The sequence below is a fragment of the Grampus griseus genome, assembly GCF_964374135.1.
Source record: "Grampus griseus genome assembly, chromosome: 6".
Taxonomy (NCBI): domain Eukaryota; kingdom Metazoa; phylum Chordata; class Mammalia; order Artiodactyla; family Delphinidae; genus Grampus; species Grampus griseus.
The window spans coordinates 24026960-24045850 of NC_139000.1; the positions used below are offsets into that span (position 1 = coordinate 24026960).

The 18891-nt window shown below is 39.3% G+C and overlaps 1 protein-coding gene across 2 annotated transcripts in view; it reads left to right on the top strand.

Annotated features, from left to right (window-relative positions):
• Positions 1-17604, top strand: part of TMEM245 (transmembrane protein 245) — a gene marked incomplete at its 5' end in the record, with an annotated part of 99429 nt that extends 81825 nt beyond the window's left edge. For both annotated transcript variants that reach the window (XM_082656573.1, XM_082656574.1), the window contains 3 exons: positions 519-693; positions 5710-5904; positions 16738-17604. In XM_082656573.1, coding sequence (XP_082512699.1) covers positions 519-693; positions 5710-5904; positions 16738-16783 — 416 coding nt within the window. In that variant the 3' untranslated portion in view covers positions 16784-17604. The remainder of the gene's footprint in view (positions 1-518; positions 694-5709; positions 5905-16737) is intronic.
• Positions 17605-18891: the final 1287 nt, after the last annotated feature.

The window sequence follows — 18891 nt, forward strand, 5'->3', positions numbered from 1 at the left end:
AAACTAATTTCTGATTTGGCTTTGGAATCAGTACAAATATTTGACCAGTGCTCTATAGTTATATTATAGGACTGTACAGTTGTCCTTTGGTATCCCTGAGGGTATGGTTTCAGGACCCCCTGAGGATACCAAATTCTGCGGATGCTCAGGTCCTTTGGCCCTCTGTATTTGCAGGTTCCACATCTGAGGATGTGGAGGACCACCTGCATACGTATTAACTAACCATTGATTGAGAATAACAACTGTGGGACACTAAAATTTTGTTGCTTAAGAACAGATTCATGAAGTAAACACACACTTCAGAAAGATTTTCATGATCCAGTTTGAAGATCTTGGACCTCATTCAACTAGCAAATTCAGTTAAACAGGGCATATCATTCCCCTAAAATTTGAGTTTGTATTTGTTTAACTTGTTCTGGTGGAAATTTTTAAGTAGTAGGAGCTAGTGATTAGATTCTGCTGTCTTGTTATTGCTTTGCTGATGATAAGTTGCTTTTTCTTCTTTTAATCTTTATTAGCTTTAGCAGCAATCCTTGGAGCAGTGCCATTTCTAGGCACATATTGGGCAGCAGTACCTGCAGTTCTAGACCTGTGGCTTACACAAGGCTTAGGATGCAAAGCCATCTTACTGTTGGTTTTTCATCTCTTGCCAACATACTTTGTAGATACTGCCATCTATTCTGATATATCAGGGTAAGTATTCCACAGAACTTCTGAAGTTGGTGATGAATGATATCCAGGAATTTCTTTGGCCTTTTTTTTTTTTTTTTTTTTTTTTTTTTTGGTACGCGGGCCTCTCACTGTTGTGGCCTCTCCCGTTGCGGAGCACAGGCTCCGGATGCACAGGTTCAGCGGCCATGGCTCACGGGCCCAGCCTCTCCGCGGCATGTGGGATCTTCCTGGACTGGGGCACAAACCCATGTCCCCTGCATCGGCAGGTGGACTCTCAACCACTGCGCCACCAGGGAAGCCCTCTTTGGCCTTTTTTAAGAAGATTTTTTTTTTTCCTTTTGGGCATGGGAGAAAGGACTGGTGGTAGGATTTTCAGTGAAGTAATCTTTTGTGATCCCACTGATATAATCAAAGTTTAATTTAATTAATATCATTTGCAAGGTATGCTATTTTGTTATAAGTTTTATTTACAATACATGAGACTAAAAATTGTGAATAATCCTCTGGTTTAGTGACATTTAACCTAGGAAAAAAGAATTACTGTACATACTTCAAAATAAAAATATTTTAAGTACGATAACAAGTTAGTAGTTATTTTCAGAACTTCTTTGCTTTCAGAGAAACACATTATTAGGTTCTAAGTTTGAGGATTTCCATGTAAAATGAAACCTCATCAAGTTCGTATCTGACAAGCAGTGCTTTCTTTAGATATTATAGTATGGTTCTATGATGAATGCAGATTAAATTTAAGGCAGAAGCCAAACTTTGGCAATATAATAAATATCTGTTTTTGTAGGTTTTGATGTCTCTTAGAAATTGCATTCAGTAAATCAAGCTGATTCTCATTTAGTCACGTATCCAGATTAACATTGCTTATTACAATCTAGGATGTGACAAATATTGAATTTTATTTAGCTACTCAAATTCAGAATATGGCCCACTGAAACTATTATAATAGTTAATATTTTAAATTTTCTTTAAGTAAAACTCATCACAATAAGCGTAGACAGGGTCTAAGTTTACAGGAAGAGGACCCTTCAGTTAATTTGAAATTATGAAGAGACCAGTCATATGCTACCTTGTTTTCTCTCTAGTAAGTTAAAATAGAAAATAAATGATATAGAACAACTAAGAAGCCCCAAAGTTCCAGAGCAACAAGAAACAAGCAACTCCATCAGCAAGCCTTAGGGGAACTATTTTGCCTAAAATTTAAAGATAACAGGAGAACTTCATAGTGAGCTTAACTAACATTTAATAGTTGAAATTTAAACCATAAGAGTAGTTACATGATTTATAGTTAAGTGTTTTCATTTCTTTAAACTTTGCTGTAAATTTTATATCAGGGTTTTTAGCTAGAATTTAAGACTTAGGTATAGTTCTATCTTAATAATAAAGTAACGCCTTATTTAACCAACATGATTAGGAAATGAAAAATTTTACGTAACTTGCTTTATTTTATTTTGTAATAAATTAAGCTTTTATTTAAAAGCTCCCACACTTTTTTTTTTTTTAAGCTTTAAGCATTTTTGATAAAAATTTTCCTTAAATGTATTGTTTAGGGAAAATGCTTGCTTACATAGTGTAACATGGAATATTGCCCTAAATCCTTTTTGGAATGAAGAAGACAAATAAATTACAAATATAATTTATTGGCTTCCTGAAGACTAGCTCACCTTAAATGTTACTGAATTGTAATAGAGTACAGGATATCCTTCCAAGGTATTTAGTTATTTTCCCTTCACTAAATTGTTCTAATCATCTGTGTTTAGAAACTAGAAACAAACAAAATATACCTTATTTCTAAGTCCGTCTTATGTCAGTGGTCATATGTTATTATCAGTGTGCTGTGCTGCTGTAATCTACAGGTATGCCTCATTTTATTGTACTTTATTGCGCTTCACAGATATTGCTTTTTTTTTTTTAAACAAATTGAAGGTTTGTGGCAACGCTGTGTTGAGCAAGTCTATTGACACCATTTTTCCAACAGCATTTGCTCACTTTGTGTCTCTGTGTCATTTTGGTAATTCTTGCAATAGTTCAGACTTTTTTATTATCATGTTTTTTATGATGATCTGTGATCAGTGATCTTTGATGTTACTATTGTAATTGTATTGGGGTGCTATGAACTACACCCATATAAGGTGGCAGACTTAATTGATAAATGTCGTATGTGTTTTGACTGCTCCACCAACCAGCCGTTCCCTTATCTTCTCCCTCTCCTTGGGTCTCCCTAGTCCCTGAGATACAGCAATATTGAAATAAGGCCAATTAATACCCTTACAGTGGCCTCTAAGTGTTCAAGTGAAAGGAAGAGACAGACATCTCTCACTTAAATCAAAGGCTAGAAATGATTAAACTTAGTGAAGAAGGTATGTTGAAAGCTAGGCCTCTTGAGTCAGTTAGCCAAGTTGTGAATGTAAAGAACAAGTTCTTGAAGGAAGTGAAAAGTGCTATTCCAGTGAACACACACATGGTAAGAAAGCAAAGCAGCCTTTTTGCTGATACGGAGAAAGCTTTGGTATTCTGGATGGAAGATCAGACCAGCCACAACATTCCCTTAAGCCAGAGCCTAATCTGGAGAAAGACCCTAACTCTTCTCAACCCTGTGAAGGCTGTGAGGGGTGAGGAAGCTGCAGAAGAAACGTTTGAAGCTAGCAGAGGTTGGTTCGTAAGGTTTAAGGAAAGAAGCTGTCTCCAGAACATAAAAGTGCAAGGTGAAGCAGCAAGTGCTGATGTAGAGGCTGCAGCAAGTTATCCAGAAGGTCTAGCTAAAGAGAAATAATGAAAGTGACTACATTAAACAGATTTTCAATGTAGACGAAACAACTTTCTCTTGGAAAAAGATGCCACCTAGGACTTTCAACGCCTGCCTTCAAAGCTTGAAAGGACAGGCTGGCTCTATTGCTAGGGGCTAATGCAGCTGGTGACTTTAAATTGAAGCCAGTGCTCATTTACCATTCCAAAAATCCCAGGGCCCTTAAGAATTGTGCTAAATCTACTCTGCCTGTGCTCGAGAAATGAAACAACAAAACCTCGATAACAGCACATCTATTTGCAACATGGTTTACTGAATATCTTAAGCCTACTCTTGAGACCTACTGGTCAGGAAAAAATGATTCCTTTCAAAATACTTTGGCTTGGGCTTTCCTGGTGGCGCAGTGGTTGGGGGTCCGCCTGCCGATGCGGGGGACGCGGGTTCGTGCCCCGGTCCGGGAGGATCCCACGTGCTGCGGAGTGGCTGGGCCCGTGAGCCATGGCCGCTGGGCCTGCGCGTCCAGAGCCTGTGCTCCGCAACGGGAGAGGCCACGGCAGTGAGAGGCCCGCGTACCGCAAAAAACAAAAACAAAAACAAAAACAAAACAAAACAAAACAATACTTTGGCTTATTTGACAATGTACCCAGTCACCCAAGACCTCTGATAGAGATGTGCAATGAGGTTAATGTTGTTTTCATGCCTGTAATACAACATCCATTCTGCAGCCTGTGGTTCAAGGAGTAATTTCAACTTTCAAGTCTTATTATGTAAGACTTTACCCAGATCCTCTGATGGATCTGGGTGAAGTCAATTGAAAACCTTCTGGAAAGCATTCAGCATTCTAGACACCATTAAGAACACTCGTATTTCATGGGAAGAGGTCAAAATATCAACATTAACAGAAGTTTGGAAGAAGTTGATTCCAACCCTCATGGATAACTTTGAGGGGTTCAAGACTTCAGTGGAAGAAGTAACTGCAGATGTGGTGGAAATAGCAAGAGAACTAGATTTAGAAGTGGAGTCTGAAGATGTAACTGAATTACTGCAGTCTCATGATAAAACTTTAATTTTCTTTGCTTATGGATAAGCCAAGAAAGTGGCTTCTTGTGATGAAATCTACTTCTGGTAAAGATGCTGTGAAGATTGTTGAAATGGCAACAAAGGATCTAGTGTATTACATAAACTTGGTTGATAAAGCAGAAGCAGGGTTTGAAAGGATTAACTCCCATATTGAAAGAAGTTCTGTGGTGGGTAAAATGCTCTCAAACAGCATTGCATGCTACAGAAAAATCATCTATGAAAGGAAGAGTCAGTGGATGCAGCAAAACTTCATTGTTGTCTTGTTTTGAGAAATTGCCACAGCTGCCCCTGCCGTCAGCAACCAATCGTGCTGATCAGTCAGCAGCCGTCACTATCAAGACAAGACTCGCCACTAGCAAAAAGATTACAATTTGCTGAAGGCTTACATGATAGTTAGCATTTTTACCAATCAGGTATTTTTAAATTAACGTATGTACTTTTTTTTACATGTAATGCTATTGTATACTTAAAAGACTACAGTACAGTGTGGACATAATTTTTATATACTCTGGGAAAACAGAAATTTCATGTGACTCACTTTATTGTGAGATTTGGCTTTATTATGGTGGTCTGGAACCAAACCTGCAGTATCTCTGAGGTCTGCCTGTGTCTTATTTCATTCCAGTTATGTCAGTGACACTGTGATAAGCTGGAAGACAGTTATGACTCTCCTATGAAATAAAAATCTTGGGCTTTTTATCAAATATTTTCCTCATGAGGCCTTTTATCACTACCTGTGTTAAAATCTGTATTTTAGGAGGTTGCTAGAAGTCTAACTTATGAATAACAGGGATGTCATTGTATTGTTATCATCTTTATAAAAAAAGCATAATTAGTTGAACTACACACTTAATTGTGCCCACTTAATTTTTCTAGATGGAGGTAAACCTAACAGGTAGATTATATAACGAGTCGTAAGCTGACATTAACCCACCTCAGACAGCCCTGTAATGGTACCTGTTAACATTGCTGACTTCACTCCTTCAGTTGCTGGACCTATAAAAAGGCAAACGTCACACATGTAGGCAAGAAACTTTTTGCATCTTGTTATCTGCATTGAGGTAATCTGAAGAAAGCTGATAATGCAATCAAAAGGCAGGTGTATTACAGAATGAACATTGTGTTAGAGAATGTATTTCCGACTTACTCCAAGGTTTATGTTTGTTAAAAGTCATGAGTAACCTGTGTGCTCTTTATTCTAGAGGTGGCCATCCTTACTTGACAGGCTTGGCAGTGGCTGGTGGAGCGTACTACCTGGGCCTGGAAGGAGCAATCATTGGGCCCATACTTCTCTGCATACTTGTGGTCGCTTCCAATATCTATAGTGCTATGTTAATGAGTCCCACGAATTCAGTACCCACACCAAACCAGACCCCGTGGCCTGTTCAGACTCAGCGGTGAGTTACAGCAGAATGATCATAAACTGTGTATGAAATTGAACTAACCTGTCTCATTATTTTTCACCTGCATACAGTCTGTTAGGATACAGAGTATTTTAGTTCCTCTGCTCTACTAAAGATTGAAGACACTAAGTAAATAGAAATCATTTGTGTGTAGACTTTTGGGTTTCACATGTCAGGAACATTTAAAAACCGATTGGGTCAGAATTGTTAATGTCATGAAAAACCAAAAATAAATAAATTTTAAAAGACCATTTTGAGACAGTGGTATACTAGATTGAAAGAGACTTAGGAAATAGGACAACCAAATGCAGTGCATGGGTCCATGACAGGATCCTGGATTGGGGAATGGAGAGAATCTATAAAGAACATTTCTGAAGCAGTTAGAGAAATTGATTATGGACCATATGTGGAATAATATTATATTGATGTTAAATTTCTTAGGTCTGACAGTGATACTTCGGTTATGTAGCAGAATATCCTTTAGGGATGAGTTGTCAAACTGAGAGGGAGAAAGTGACTGTAGCAAAATGTTCACAACTGGTGAATCTAGATGAAGGATAGACATATGGCTGTTAATTGTACTATTTCAAAATTTCTGTAGGTTTATTTACATGCTATTAATTTATATATATTTATTTATATACTGTAGTATTCCAGTGTGTGGATATACCACAATTTATTTATTCATTGTAGTATTGATGGACATTTGGGTAGTGTCCAGTTTAGGACTGTTATGAATCAGGCTGCTATGAACTTTCTGGTACATGGCTTTTGGTGAACATGAGTACTTACTTCAGGTGCGTATATAGCAGCAGAAGAATGGCTGGGACTACATCCGGTTTAACTTTAGTGGATACTTGCAAAACAGTTTTTCTATGTGGCTGTACCAGAAATTACATTTTAACAACAGAAAAGTAAGAAGGACTTTTAATGAAAAACTAAGTCTCAGAATACAGGATTTTAACTTTCCAGAGACCATACTGCATTGCCCTTTTTATTTTCAGTTGGAAAAGAATTTTTTGTTGCATATTCTAGTGTAATTAAGGAGTCATTAACAGGTTGGTTCTGAAAATGTATTTAGTGAAACTATATTTTTATTTGAAATTCTTCTAAAATGTTCTGCTTATTTCATTTTAAGTGCTGTATTTTGTGAAGAAAGACATAGTCCTTTAACCCAAAACAAGTAGAATAACGTTTCTGAGTTAGAGCTAGTCGGTCAAAGGGCCATCTTAGTTAATTCTAGGCACTTATTTGATGGCAGTGAAATATCAGTTTCCTGAAGAAGAATGAAAAGAAGAGGTACTTAGAGGTTTTAACAAAGACGTCACCAGTTTGGGGGTGGTTACACTATGATATCCTTTCCTGCCTTTGCTCTTAAAGGCAGGTACTGGGTTCCTGAGAAGTCGGTGGACAGTTACTTGAAAGCAGTAGAGAGCATTTGCTGAGTGGATACCGTATTCCTTGGGCTCACGAAACAAGAAGTAAAAAGAAAATTGGTTGATCAATATTTTGCTGTTATTTTAGAAAAAGACTTCTGATGATTCCAGGTTGGTAGAGCAAGAGTTAGTTTCTAAGGTGAAACAAAAGAAGCTAATGTGAATCCTTCTAGAGGCGAGTGACCCCTTTCCCCTGGTCCCCTTCTGAAGGCAGAATGTTGTTAATTAAGTGGTATGGGGGTTTGAAAAAATAATGTAAGGACCGATATAGCTGTAATCTTTTTCCTTCGAAGTTATGGATGTATATAATTTAAAAGAGTCAAAAATTTCTATAAAGCTTGTGAAAAAGAGCAGTCCTTTGCCTTCTCCCTGCCCCTTCCTTTCCTCTCTAAGAGGAACCACTTTCGACTCTATCTGATGTTTACCTCCATATCTTGAAATTGTGTTTATTTCTTGATTTTTTTCATGTATTGGCACTGTTTACTTCCCATTTGGAAAGTGAGAAATTATCTCTTTTACTAACCAGCCGCCCGATATTACTAAACTGTGATACTGGTTAGATCAGTATTCAGTGTTTACATTATTATGGCTCTGTAAATTACATTCATATTTAAGCCTTCTTGTATATTGTCTATAGTTCCTTACCTATACAACATTTTGCTTTCCTTTGTGTTATAAAGATACCGTTTTTTATTTGCTTTGTTTTCTGTGAACTTATAATTAGTCCAATGCCAGGCTTTGCACTAGGTATTTACCTCTCCTCTCACTCAGCATACCGAGTTGCGTCTGGTTTGCTGTAAGTGTTATCTTCCTGAAGAACTCGCTCCTGGATTGTTCTGATCTGCTCCAGCAGAGTTGTACAGCTGTCACCCTGGGGATTCCCTCAGCTCTCCCCTCTGTTGGAATCCTTATTTCCCATATGATTTCCCAATATTGTTTTCTTTCTTGATTTATTCCTGCTTTTTGTTGGAGCACATCCTCCTGTAGATTTTTGGGAAAGAATGCATGGGAGATCAATTTGGGGGACGATACATGTCTGAAAAGGCTTCTAAAGTCATATTTACTCAATAGTTTGCCTGGGTAGAGAATTCTATGTTTAAAATTTTTTCCCTTTAGAACTTTATTTCTTCATTGTTTTCTAGCTTTCACGGTTGTTAAAATTCTGAAGCCTTTCTGGTTCCTGATTCTTTGGAATTTAACTGTTTGAAAACCTATAGGATCTTTTTTGTTGTTTTTAATCTACTTTGTTGTTGTTGTTCCAACTGGCACTTGTATCAAGTGCCTTTGTGACCTTTAAAACTGGAAATTTATGTTCTGTGCTTCTGAAATTTTTCTTCAGTTATTTTATTAATGATTTCCTTCTCTCCCTTTTATTTTGGTGCTGACCCGCATACACTGTTTATATCATTTTTTAACCTTTTCTCTGATGTTCTTTTGGTTCTGTCTTTTTGGCTCCCATTTTCTGGGTGATTTCTCCAACTTTATCTTCTAAAACCTTCTTAGAGGTCTCCATTTCTGCTATCATATTTTTGGGGGGGTCTGGTTTATTGAGGTATTATTTGTATAAATAAAATTTATCTTTTTTGGCGTATAGGTCTGTGTTACTTTTCTGTGATACATAACAAATTTCCACTAACTTAGTGGCTTAAAGCAACATACATTTATATTAAAGTCCATGAGTCACGAGTACAGGCATAATTCAGCTGGGTCTTCTACTTAGGATCTGCCAAGGCTGTGGTCAAGGTGTAAGCTTGGGCTGGGATTTCATCTGCAGATTGGGGAGCCCTCTTCCAAGCTTGCCTGTTGTTGGCAGAATTCCTTTGCTTGCAGTTGTAGAACTGAGGCTTGTAGCTTCTAGAGGCTGCCCCTTTCCATAGGCATTTCATTAACGTGATGCTTGCTTCTTCAAGGCCAGCAGGAGAGTATTTTTCTGACTTCTGTCTCTGACTGCTAAGACCCTTTCGTAAAGGGCTCACCTGATTAGACCTAGCCCACTGAACATATTGCCATTTCGATTAAAGTCAATTGCTTAGGGACCTTGATTACATCTGTAATATCCCTTCACCTTCACCATATTAACACAACATAATCACAATAGCAGGTGTCGGATATTTTTGACTCCTGGCTTACGTTAAGAGTGAACTACTCAGGATCTGTGGGTTGGTTGTTATGTGTACATTATGGTATTATTACCTGTGGGTTGGTTATTATATTACCATACTATAATCTGCCAGGACCATTGTCTTGTGCAACCCTTGATGTCAGTGCTTTTTGGTTTCCCTTTGGGGCTGCTAAATTCCTCAGAGAAAGATCTTTTAATCTCCTGCCCAGAGTTTGACAGCTTGGTCTTACTGCTTTTTAAACACACTTTAAAGCAGCCCTTCTGTGTTTAGTCCCACCTTCAACCCCACTTCCAAAGTTACTTGATATCACCAATTCCTGAGGCTTAATGGGCAATTTTGCTGAATAACTCCTGGCTTAGGATTCAGCTTTTTAGGTTATGCTGGGTCATAGACGTTGTTCATCTCCTTTCCATCTTCTAAAAATTTGTTGCTCTTAACCTCTTATGTTCTTTTTTTTCTCCTCTTTTTTCAGGTAGGTTTATGCCTTTAAAAAAACACTTTTTACTGGCATTCTAATGGGCCTGAAGGAACTATGTGTTCAACACAGCACTTTCTAGTGGAAAGTCTAAATGACCTCTTAAATAGTAACAAACAACCACCACTGACATTTATTGGGACTCAGCATGCCAAGTTCTGTGATAAAACTTTACCTGCGTTATCTTATTTTACTTAATCTGTCCAATGTTTTCATGTGAGGTTAGGAAAGATTGTTTTCCATATTTTATAAATGAAGAAATCAGGGCTTAGAGAGGTTAACTTGCCTCTAGTCACATAGTAATAAGCAGGTGAGCTGGTGTGTTACAACTAAAGATCTTTTTTTTCCTTAATCATCTCCCCCCTCCACCCCCCACAAGATAAAACATTCTCCTCTGTTTCCTTCCTCAGTAGATGTTACCCTCTAATTATATGTGCCAGTGTGAGGTCATCCTTATGACTTTCCATCTCCTCAGTAACCATCTATACCAAGTCCTGTCAGTTTTATCGCAAATCTGTCCTTTCCCCTTTTTCCCCAGTTCCACCTGCCCTGAGCCCAGCTGTTAGGTTTCTCACCTGGACTGCTGCAGGCATCTCAGTCTCCCAGCCGGTCTCTCAGTGTCCACTCTTACTGTCCTCCAGTCCCTTTTCCATACTGCAGCGGATGTTTTCTTTTCAGAACGGAGGCAAATCTGGTTGTGCTTACCAAAACTGGCCTCCCATTGTTCTTACAAGGAAGATCAAAATCCTTCCAAGGCCCTACATGACCTACCTGTGCCTGCTTCACGAATTCTGAAACACTTTTCCCTGTCTGAGCTGCAGCCACATTGGCTTTGTGTCAGCGCCTCAGTGACACCAGCTCCATTCAAACTCTACGACTTCAAGCACGCTGCTTTCTCTGTCTGGACACTCTCCCCCTCCCCCATCTTTCCTTGCCTAGTTAACTCCTAATCATTCTTCAGATCGCAACTCAAGTGTCAGTTCATGGGAGCAGCTTTCGCTACCCCCAAGGTTAGGTTACGTCCTTCTGCTAGTTTAATGCTCTTACAGATAGCACCTTGTACCTTTCCTTTCTCCTACGACTTTCACTTATACACTTGATTCTTTGTCTTTTCCCGCTTGACTGTGGTTGCTGTTACTGCGGGGTCATGTCCATGTTAGTTACTGGTGTATCCACCACACCTGTCAACCTTGGAAAGTGCTCTTCCTAGTTGAAGGAATGAATGGGCTGTGAGGGAATAGTCTCTACAGAGGCATGAGCTGTGGAAGGGTTTGGCTTGTCTTAGGAACTCTCAGTGTGAGAATGGAGGGTGGATTGTTCATTCCATTAGGCAGATATACCTTCTGATTGCAGAGGGAGGTGCTGGTGGCTGAGAAGACCCATTTGCACAGCTATTTCTATGTACTGCCATGTATCTTCAGATGGATGAATGACTGTCCACCTAAGGAAAGATGAAGGAGGGTGGACCCCTTTTCTCTGCTTCTCACTGTTGATCGTGGTGGTTGCACTATTTCACAAGGGTGAATGTCGCAGACACAGCACAACTTTGGGCTCCCAACTATTTTGGCCTTGATTCAATAATCAGAACCTATGGCTTCCCCTGTTCTCTATTAACACTGGGGCTGTTTGGGAGGTGTGGGGAAGGATCAAAACACCCTGCAGTCACACATTTTCAAGTCCTTTCTTGATTTTTGGACAGGATAATCAGACTTGATTTGATGTACTTATTTCACTCCTACCAAAAACTGAGCAGCAACCTCTGAATGTTAAAGCTCAGAAAAACCTGTAAGGAGAAAGTAAGGGCATGTCGCGGGAACTCCTGTGGGAACGCTCTTACCTGTATTCAAGTTTTCCTTTGCCCTCTGTCATACCTTGTTATGACCGGAGGTGACAGCTGGAATGTGGCCCTTTAGGAACTCAGCTTTATCTTTTTCTAGGATAGAGTAATTAGTAACTCATTGCTGTTTTTAGAAGCATTATCTTAACCTGACTGTGATTATCTTTCATGATTTAATACCCAAAGTTCAATCAAAGTTCAGTATTTTTTCATAAAAGAAATTACAAATGGTCCCCAACTTAAGAAGGTTTAACTTACGACTTTTTCAACTTCGTGATGGTGTGAAAGTGATACACATTCAGTAGAAACTGTACTTAAACTTTGAATGTTGGTTTTTTCCTGGGCTAGTGATATGCCGTACGATACTCTCTCGTGATGCTGGGCAGCGGCAGCCCGCAGCTCCTAATCAGCCACACGATCAGGTAAAGAAACAACTGATAGGCCTACAATCATGCAGTACCCAGACAACCGTTCTGTTCTTCACTTTCAGTGCAGCATTCAGTAAATTACGTGAGATAGTCAACACTTTATTATAAAACTGGCTTTGTGTTAGATGATTTTGCCCAACTGTAGGCTAATGTAAGTGTTCTGAGTACGTTTAAGGTAGGCTTGGCTAAGCTGTGATGTTTCTTAGGTTAAGTGTATTAAATGCTTTTTGACTTAGGATATTTTCAACTTACAGTGGGTTTATTGGGATGTAATATGATGGTCAAGAAAGTCAAGAAAGATCAGTATTTGGCAGTTAAGCTACGGTGTAACACATCCTACTTTTTATAGAGCAAGGAGTTATTTTTGTCTTTGCAAAATAAGATATGAAGATGTTCTCCAAAAAACAGTCACCACTCCTCCAGATCTTTACATTAACCTTAAGGATTTCAGTTGGAGTGTATTCCCCATCATTCCAGTTTAGGAAAATGAGGGAAAAAAGAGAACTGGAGATGGGAAGGGAGCTGTACTCTACTCCCCCTCCGTTGGTGGTTGCTTCTCCTTTGACACTGTCACTTAAAAACTTTCCTGAATCTGTTCATTCCTCTGTCTTCCCAATGGTGTTGACCCAATGCCAGGATTTCTTCAACATCCTCTTCACTGGTCCCTGCCTCTAGTCTTACTTCCCTCCCATCTTGTTCTCTGGTTTTTCTGGAGCATAACTGTTAAATGCCTCTGCTGCTTAAAATTCCCATGGTGGCTTCCCATGGCCTTCAAGGTGAATTTGAAACTTTAAATTGGCCCATCAGACCTTTCGTGCCTTCTGTCTACCTCAGCAGACTCATCTCTCTCTGTTGCCTGCCTTACGTTTTCTTTTCTAGCCATATTGAACTTGTTTAGTTTCCTGGAGTCAGTGAGATCTTTGCACATGTTTTCCCCTCTGTAAAGAATACTACCCCCTTTCTAGCCAAGTCCAGTATCATAACCTTTACTTAAAGTACTCTTCTTTGGAGAAGCATTACTAGAACTCTCTAGACTAGATAAGGTGTCCCTGCTATGTGTTCCCATAGCATCTTCCACTTATCCTAACTTAATACCTATTATATAAATGTGTGTTTGTCTTTCCACTAATTGGTAAGCTTTCTGAAGGTAGGAACTATGTCTAACTCGTTTACAGCTGTGTTACCATTCCTGGCACGGTGTTTGGCAAATAGAAAGTGCTCAATGAAAATCTGATGAATTAATAGATTAGTGAAACCAAGAGCAGATCAGATTAAAAGATTTTTGCAGTATAACTGTGAGGCCGATAAAAAGAGGAGGGGCCATGGTAAACCCCAGCCTTAGAACTTTATTCCAAATTTTTGGAAGGGAAGGAATGTACATAATAGTGATGACATGTGCTTTGTCACAAGATGTGCGGGTGAGGGTCTAGGAAATACACACTTGCTATCCTGAGCCAACGAAAGTAAGTTAAACATCCACAGTTTACTCTGCTTCTCTGGGAGGCTGGGAGTCAACAACTCTTGAGTTGTTAAATCAAAAGATTTAAACATTCACATAAATGGATTTTTAAAAATCTCATTGAAACTTTAGGGGAAGCACATCCCAAAATATTTCCAAGGAGCAGAGATTGTAAATGAGAAATCACACCGCACAATCTCCATTGCTCTTAAAGGAACTATAAAATGTTAACAGCAGTCCTCTGTCCCCCCCAGTCTCATGTGGCCCCATTGTGCATTGCTTGTTCTTGAGAAATTCTACCACTATGGTTCAGAGGGGCGTAATAATCCTTATGGTATGGGAAAGAATACTGTATTTAGATGGTTTAGGTAGAATATTTGCCATTTTTAGAAATACTGTTAAGGAAATTCCCTGGCAGTCCAGTGGTTAGGACTCGACACTTTCACTGCCGAGGGCCTGGGTTCAATCCCTGGTTGGCGAATTAAGATCCCGAAAGTTGCGCGTCGAGGCCAAAAAAAAAAAAAAAAAAAATTAAAGAAAGCAAGAAGGAAATACTGTCAATGCAATATTTATTCCTTTGTTTCTTCCTAATCTAGAGAGTTACAGATTTATGAGCCCTGCAGATTAGTTAGTACTGTGCCTTTTGATGAGGCCAGAAAGAAATTATTTCTCTATCTCTAGCTTATGGAGTTTGTTTTCCAGGAGATAATTGAGGTTCAGTTAAGATCAGTGTTACTTCTATAGGGTTTTACACACACATTACCACCCCCCCCACGCCCCCCCCCCCCATTCTATTTCTGTTGAGATAGAAAACACTTAGCAACTGTTTTCTTAGCTTGCTTCACTTTGTTTTCTTTCTTCTGAGTCCTTCTGGAGACTTTCTTGGCCTGGAGGCAGAATTGAATAGCAGGTATGAATTTCAAGGTCACAGCTAAGCTTACTTGTCAACAGAAAGCAGTCGCCAGGCGAACTACAGTCTTAATGTTATTTCATGCATCTTTGCCCTGAGGCAGAAATTTTCATTCATAATTTAGGGAATTGAAGAGTTAGAGATTCAAATTTGCAGGTATGTTAGAAAGTTGAAAAGATATCAAAGAATGAGTTTACGAACCGTTTTGGGTGTTGGAAAATGCTTTGAAATATTGACAAGTTTTTGGTTATTGGTTTTAAAGGTTTTCCAGGGCTTCCCAGAATTAAGTGCTACTTGAAATTCATGTAGTCTGAGGCAACTTGTAGCCAGCTTTGCCTATACACAAATGTAACAACAAAAATTTAGGTGAGACTGTGAAAAATAGATATATAAATAAATGGGTAGATAGCTATCTAGAGCAATGGTTCTGGGAGGAGGGTGTGATTTTGCTCCCCTCGGGGCGGTTGGCAATGTCTAGAGACATGTTCATCATCACAGCTGTAGTAGGTGGAGGCAGGGATGCTGCTAAACATCTTACAACACACAAAATGGTCCACAGTGCTGCTGTTGAGAAACCCTGATTTGATGGATGTAGAGATAGATGGATATTAATATATATATAGAAAACATTTGTGTCTGTATAAACCTTAGTTTAGGGGAATTTTTCTCCAGGTATAAATAAAAATATTTAAGGAAAGAAATTCATTCCAATTCTTTGACCTATCAGCATATATTCAACGTGGGGTTCAGTCATGTCACATATAAACCCTTTCAGAGCCACAGGAACCATAGCCAGGAAGCTTACCCCTTCCTCAGAGCTGTTCCTTCAGATGTAGGGCCTCATGCAGTGAAGGAGCCTTGAGATAACTGAGCATCCTTGAATGTAATCTTTTTTCTGTAACATTTTACCTGTGCCCCTCTTGACATTAAAGTACTTCCTACATTGTGCTAAAGGGTTAGTCTTTAATTTACCTCTGCCCTGCCTGTTGAACCCTCCTAATTGGTGATATTGTTGTAAAGGAGCAAGGCACCCTCTATCTAAAAGGATGGTAATAAACTTGTGCTTCATATCTGTATCGGTTAAGATAGATTTGCCTGTATTATAACCAAAACACAAACTCAAAAAAATCCACCATCAGTAGAACTTAAAATAACAGTAACTTAAATGAGCCAGAAGTTTATTTCTCTCTTGGGTGTAAGAAGTGCAGAGGCAGGCAGATCAGCACTAGTGTGTCTGTTCCACAAACATCCATGCCAAGCTTTGCCCCACCTTAACGCCAGCCTTGGTGTGAGGTCTTTTCATCTAAGATGGGTGCTTGAGCTCATGTTCATTGATAAACTCTGACCTGGCCATGTGGCTGCCAACACAGATGCAGAGCTGGCTGGGTGATATCATCCTAGCTTGGGCATAAAAATTATGTAGCAAAGGCCAACTAGCTATTATAGTCCTAAGGTAGGCACCACAAAGATGCAGCAGACCACCTCCATCCAACCCAGATATTGCCTGCCAATTAGCTACACTTACTTGGCTTGCTTGATGTAGGTTAGAGACGGTACAAGTACAAGGTCATCTGTTGAAGAGACCTACCCCATTTCTCCTGCCCTGAACCACAATCCTCAGAGCTTGGACATTGCTGGGTCAGTTTTCCTATTTTGCAATAAAAGTTATCCTGCTAACGTTTAATCTTTGGTCTCTTAGTGATTTTCTCTTTAACATCATTGTGTCTACTTTCCAGTCAGCAAGAAGGGGGAAGGATTGAAGATTACCCTTCTCTTTTAAGTACACTGCCCAGAAGTCACTCAACACTTCGAATTGGCCAGATCTTAGTCACATGGTCATTAGTTTCAAGAGAGTCTGGGGAAATAGTCTTTTGGATGGACCCTCCAAAAAACTGGAGTTCTTGTTACTAAAGATTGAGAGACAGCTATCAGACTTTGAAACAATACTCAGTGAAAATATCAGGGAAAAAACAGTGACTACATAACCTCATCAAGGCTCTCAAATTATAAAAATAAGATATTCTGTGGCAGTGAATTACTGGTTAGATGCTATTTTTCTTTCCTCCCTCCCTCCCTCCATTCCTCCCCTCCTTCTCTGTGGTTTTATTATTTCCCTTTTTCCGAAAGCAAAATTAATCATTCTGTGTTTCTTCTTAAAGGACTTTCCGTGACATTTCTGAAGATCTGAAGCCTTCAGCAGACTGACTTGGTTTCTAAACCACAGTGATTTCTCTAGGAAATTCAACCTTGACTGTGAGTTTAGCTCAGCTGTGGCCTCCTATCCTTTCAGCTGTGCCTGGCAAACAGAGCCCAGGAAAAGAAGCAGAAGCCTCCTAGCCTTCCATACAGAATGCCCGGACAAGAGAGGACTTGCTGTGCTTTGCATTTTAAAGCACAGCTTTGGAGCTCAGAAATGTGGTTTACTCACTTAACTGTTGCTAAGATGGCTTGAAAAGTTTCAGTTTATAAACTGGTACCATGGCTTGAAATTTTCCCACTTTGGTTATGTATATTACAATATGTATTTATAAAGTTTTTTAAAGAGTCCTAAACTACCTGCTGTATACAGTGTAGTTTTCTCCTGTTTTAAGAAATCTGTCTTTAAACTTTTCTGTGACAGTCACTTTTCCATGAAGAGGGCTTTCACTTTTGAGAATGTAGTTGCTTGAGCGGGAAAAATGAGTCTTCTCCCTTCTTCCACAGTGTATGGTCCTCTCTGTAAGGACGAGCAAATCTTCAGTGTAAGGGCAGGTGGCTTATTTGAAGTTCAGTTAGTTGTATGTTACAACCACAGGAGATCACAGAAAGACCGAAGCTCTTCCTCCCCTTCTCCCTCCATCCGCTACTGCTCTATTGCCAAATTTTTTAAACTTGGCTGACCACATTGAAATTAAATACTTATTAAGCTGCTATTAATGGTAACAGTATGATAGAATTCATGTTGTAATGTTTTTCTTTCCAAATGTTTTAAGAAAAAAATCTCGGGCTGCAGTGCTCCGATCATTAAAAGTATCCCTGTTTCACTATTTGGAATTTGACCAATTAGTTTTATTAGCAGTAAAATTTTATATCTGTGTAGTATTTTCCCATCACTTAGCACAGTGCCTTGCACATAGACTCTTTTTTTTGTTTTATTTTTTTGGCGGTACGCGGGCCTCTCACTGCTGTGGCCTCTCCCGTTGCGGAGCACAGGCTCCGGACTCGCAGGCCCAGCGGCCATGGCTCACAGGCCCAGCCGCTCCGCGGCATGTGGGATCTTCCCGGACCGGGGCACGAACCCATGTCTCCTGCATCAGCAGGCGGACTCTCAACCACTGCGCCACCAGGGAAGCCCGCACATAGACTCTAGAAGAATGCTTGTTGAATTAAATTATGACTTCTAAAATATCTCAGATATCACAATAACCAGCATAGTGCTCTACATTTGACAAAGTCTTTTTGCACATATTATTTCACAAGCACTTCACATCAGCTTTCATATAGCTTCACATTATTTTGAACAGTTTCACACAGATGGGGAAGGTAAGGTTCAAAAGTGACCAACTCAAAAGTCGTGAAGTTTAGTAAAATTTGACCTCAGATCTTTCTGACTCCACACTCTGCCAACTCTGCTATATTGTAGTGTTTCTTTTAATATCTTACACAATTTTTCCAGTGCTCTGAGGTAGAATAGGTGTCCTGCTCTATCGCATAGACTTGTCCTAGGGTTAATGACAGGGCTGGGACTAGAACCCAGCTCTTAGCTTTGTGCCCTTTCCACTGTGTAAAACAATCTTCAGGCTCTTTCTCTGCCCCCAAAGGAGTATGGAGGAGAAAGAGTTCTTAAGTAACAAAGATTTCATTTTTGGAAAACATTTAAAAGTAGAAATCATATTTTTCTAAAACATCTTCTCATTAAGAAGCATAGTTAATGATAATTACTTTAAATTTATTCTGATATTACTTCAGAAAAACTCCATCTAGGAAAGAGGCTACCTTGAGGTCTCTGTCTGTAGAGTAGACTGTACAGATCTCATATATTTCCTGTGAATCCTTCAACAATTACAATCTGGTATTCCACCAAGTGTTACATTTGGCACTAAGTGGCACTAAGTAACTCATTCTTTTCTTTAATCACTTGTTCATTCATTCATTCAGTAGAACATTGGTTGAGAGTTTGCCAGACTCTAGGTTCTATGCCAGGCACTGTACAGGGTGCTGTAGGGGATAATTCATAAGAAGGCCTTCTCTCACCTTAAATCTTAGCCAGATCATGTGTATTGCTAAAATTAAAAATTTTGCTTTAAAAGTATTAAGAAAGAAATCAGGTTTGT